At 37.6% G+C, this 3,758-nt stretch overlaps 1 protein-coding gene across 1 annotated transcript; it reads left to right on the top strand.

Annotated features, from left to right (window-relative positions):
• The first annotated feature begins 2,601 nt into the window (after nt 1–2,601).
• Nucleotides 2,602–3,539, top strand: LOC131031489 (acidic endochitinase-like). Its single transcript, XM_057962615.1, has one exon. It carries the CDS (start codon nt 2,622–2,624, stop codon nt 3,507–3,509), a length of 888 nt encoding a protein of 295 aa, XP_057818598.1. The 5' UTR covers nt 2,602–2,621; the 3' UTR covers nt 3,510–3,539.
• Nucleotides 3,540–3,758: the final 219 nt, after the last annotated feature.

Raw genomic sequence — 3,758 nt, 5'->3', positions numbered from 1 at the left:
TAATATGGAAGAATGATTAATAATTAATGATTCTCATTATGAATTCCATAAACACACCCTCACAATATTTACTCAAGGATAAGTTTGGAATTAACAAAACTTGTGTGAATATATTCTCCCATTCATTATATTGATAGCTATTTTACTCACTATTGTGTGTATGATCATCCTCTCTCAACCTCTCCCAAAAGAAACTCTCCTATATTTCCTTCCAGGTCTTGAATGATCTAGGATACGTTACAATTACTATAATGTGAAAATCATTTGGAATCCCCTATTTAATATTAGGCTAAGGTAGTAATAAGATTATGTCAAAAAATAATGACCATATACTATCATATACTTTACATCTTTCACATTTGAGTTTAATATGTTGGTAATAAAGTATTTTTGGCATATTCTACTATGATAGAAAGATTACAATCACCATAAATGACATCAATAGAACCTACTATGTGAGTTTTGAAAGAATCATCAAGAATTACTTCAACAAAACATACTTGAAGCTTACTCAAATTTTTTTTTTATCACGCAAGTCATTTTCACCCAAGAAGAATTTCAAGTTATTCTAAGTTATATCAACGACATAGTTATCACAAACCAAATACTACCTCAACTTAAAATGCATGCAAGATGTATAAAATACCTTGTCATAAACAAGAAAGTCTACTCTAAATATTTTAACTTTATAGTCTACCTTTTGATGGTGATACCCTTTTGGATCATATCAAAGCATACTCGCTATATTGAAACATCATATTTAGTAACAAAATATTTTGAGAAAATAGAATGACCTATTTAAGTCAATGAAGATTGCATTAGTAGTTATCTAATACCAAATGTATGCATCAAGTTATCAATATCATGTACATGAGTGCAATTTGATGATAAAAAGATTCCAACATGTAAGTTTATAATTCCATTACAAAAAAATGAAATTTGTGATTGGTAGTTGATTTTAATATATCATAAACAATGTCACCACAAATCGAAGAGTTGCCACCAGCATCACAAAAATATAAAGAAGTAATGCCATACTCACTAAATACATCACCTGTAGACCACGAGAAAAAAAGATATAAAAGAAGGGGTATGAACCTTATGTGAAGGAGGACCATCTTTGTCTACACCACTAGGCTCCTCGACAAAATAAGAAGAAAGAAAGGCACATGGAGGAGAATCTTTAGCTATGAAAAATAATTCCATATGGAGAAGAAATATGCACACTCATTTTAACATTGCATCAATCAAGACCCTTCATTGTACCAAAACTATATAGCTAAAGGTGAGAGCTAATTCAGCTTTATAGACTGCGAAAGATGTATCACCATAATTGTAGAAAATAGGAATTGATCTTTTGGGAAAGCGCATCAAATGAATATGATAAAGATCAAAAAATCAAATTGTGCACAATTGTTTCACAAAAAGTTAATGTGGTGATAAAAAATAATAGTATAAAACACAATTATGATAAATCACATGTAAATAAATAATCTTTCATATAAATTAATTATACCAGAACTAATCATATATGTAATAGCATTTCTTATATTTGTGACATGTTTTGTTATTTTTCTTAAAGATATTTTCATATCATTATACTCATTTTCTTTGTATCTCTTTCACTTTCCCCTCCATGAAATACTATGTTATTTGATAATATATATAGCGAAAAGATAATATATATAATAATTTTAAGGGGCGAGTGGAGAAGCAGACTTTGAAGTCATGGAAAACAGTTGCGCAGAGCATAGAAAAGGCACTGGAAGAGCCAACAATTACAGAATGGAGGGGATCTGATTCCATTTCCTCCCATATCTATCCGAGACTACCCCACCTAGAGGTAAAGAGTAAAGGTCGTAAAGTGGGATGGGCTGATGTGTTCAGTACTAAGATGAGGACGTAAATATAATAGTGTTGTAGTTTAGTTGACCTTTCTAAACTATAGTAGGGGGGTGCCGGAGGGAGGGCACACTACTATAATATCTCATTTGTATTACCCGTATATCTCATGACCCGTATATCTCACCGATCGTATTACGTATATGATCTATGCTCTCGATCAACGTGCCCGGAAGTAACTGTAATTGTGCCTTACCTGGTCTTATATAATTGTCCCTGATTTCCAAGAGCTATGTAAATAAGAAGAATTATGCAATATCGCACAACAGTGGTTTTAAAATTTGGATAAGAATAACAGTCTGGTATGGACCCGTCAGAACAGGACCGCTCCTAGAGCGCATAGTTGATACAGGTAGATAGCGAAAAGATAATATATATAATAATATTAAGGGAAGGAATACAGTGGAATAGATGCTTAAATTTATCGTCTATAAGCTATTCTTATGTATGCTTCCAAAAATGTCACGTAGCAAACGAATTAATAATTTGTTGATGACAGGCGACCAGAGCATTCTGCGTGTTCCAATGAACCAATGGAAGATATGAATGCGGTTGGGTGCGGCGTCTGGGCAGCCCACTCTACAACGACCCAAACGTGGAGTGATCAAAGAGATGACAGAGAAAGGAAGGTAGATGCATCTATATAAGGCAGAGAAACGGTGGGAAGGGAAGGCAAGCAAGAGTGTGAGTAATCTGAGTAAGAGCATAGGAGAAACGATATGGAGATGAAGAGGTGGAGATCGTCAGTTATGGTGATGATGATGGTATTGTTAGCAATGAGGCAAGCTGCAGCAGGAAGCATCGTAATTTACTGGGGACAGAATGGTAACGAAGGCAGCTTAAGAAGCACTTGCTCGACAGGCAACTACGAGATGGTAATCCTGGCATTTCTGGCTACTTTCGGCAACGGAGAGACACCCATGATTAATCTGGCGGGGCACTGCGATCCATACACGAAAGGGAGCTGCAGTGGGTTGAGTAGCGATATAAAGGCATGCCAGAGCAGAGGAGTGAAGGTGCTTCTGTCACTGGGCGGAGGAGCAGGCAGCTACTACTTGAGCAGCGACGCAGATGCCCAGAACGTGGCATCCTATCTGTGGGACAACTATCTGGGAGGCCATTCCGACTCCAGGCCCCTGGGAGACGCTGTTCTGGACGGGATTGACCTGGACATTGAGGGGGGCACCACCGAGCACTGGGGAAGTCTGGCCAAGTACATCAAGGGTTACGGAGGAGGTAACAAGGTCTATGTCACCGCAGCTCCTCAGTGCCCATTCCCTGACGCATACTTGGGGACTGCTCTCATGACGGGACTTTTCGACTATGTGTGGGTTCAATTCTATAACAACCCTCCTTGTCAGTATGGTGGGGACTTCCTCGATGCCTGGAAGCAGTGGACCTCTTCTCTTCCCTCAAATGCCCAAATATACCTAGGCCTTCCCGCATCCTCTGCAGCTGCCGGCACTGGCTACGTTCCTCCACCCACCCTCATCTCCGATGTGCTCCCTCAAATCCGCACCTCTTCCAACTATGGTGGAGTCATGCTCTGGTCTAGATACTATGACCTCCAAAACGGTTATAGCTCCGCCATCAAGAATTCTGTCTAGTCCCCCTCCTCCTACTCCCTCACTATTACCATACTATTTATCATCTGCATGTTGCTTCTTATAATGTAATTTGTATCTTACTATTGGGAGAATAGCATATTGTTGTAATATTTGTAACTTAATTGCAATTGTAGATTGAGTGCGTATTTTAATAAACTTTAGTTTGATAAAAATGCATTTTATATACAGTTTTCTAAGACAAATATATTATATCATATTTATAACAAACCAAAAGTTGGGAAGAATGAT

The sequence above is a fragment of the Cryptomeria japonica genome, chromosome 6 (assembly GCF_030272615.1).
Source record: "Cryptomeria japonica chromosome 6, Sugi_1.0, whole genome shotgun sequence".
NCBI lineage: Eukaryota > Viridiplantae > Streptophyta > Pinopsida > Cupressales > Cupressaceae > Cryptomeria > Cryptomeria japonica.
The sequence above is the reverse complement of the archived record's forward strand: the minus strand, read 5'-3'. Positions and strand labels throughout refer to the sequence as shown.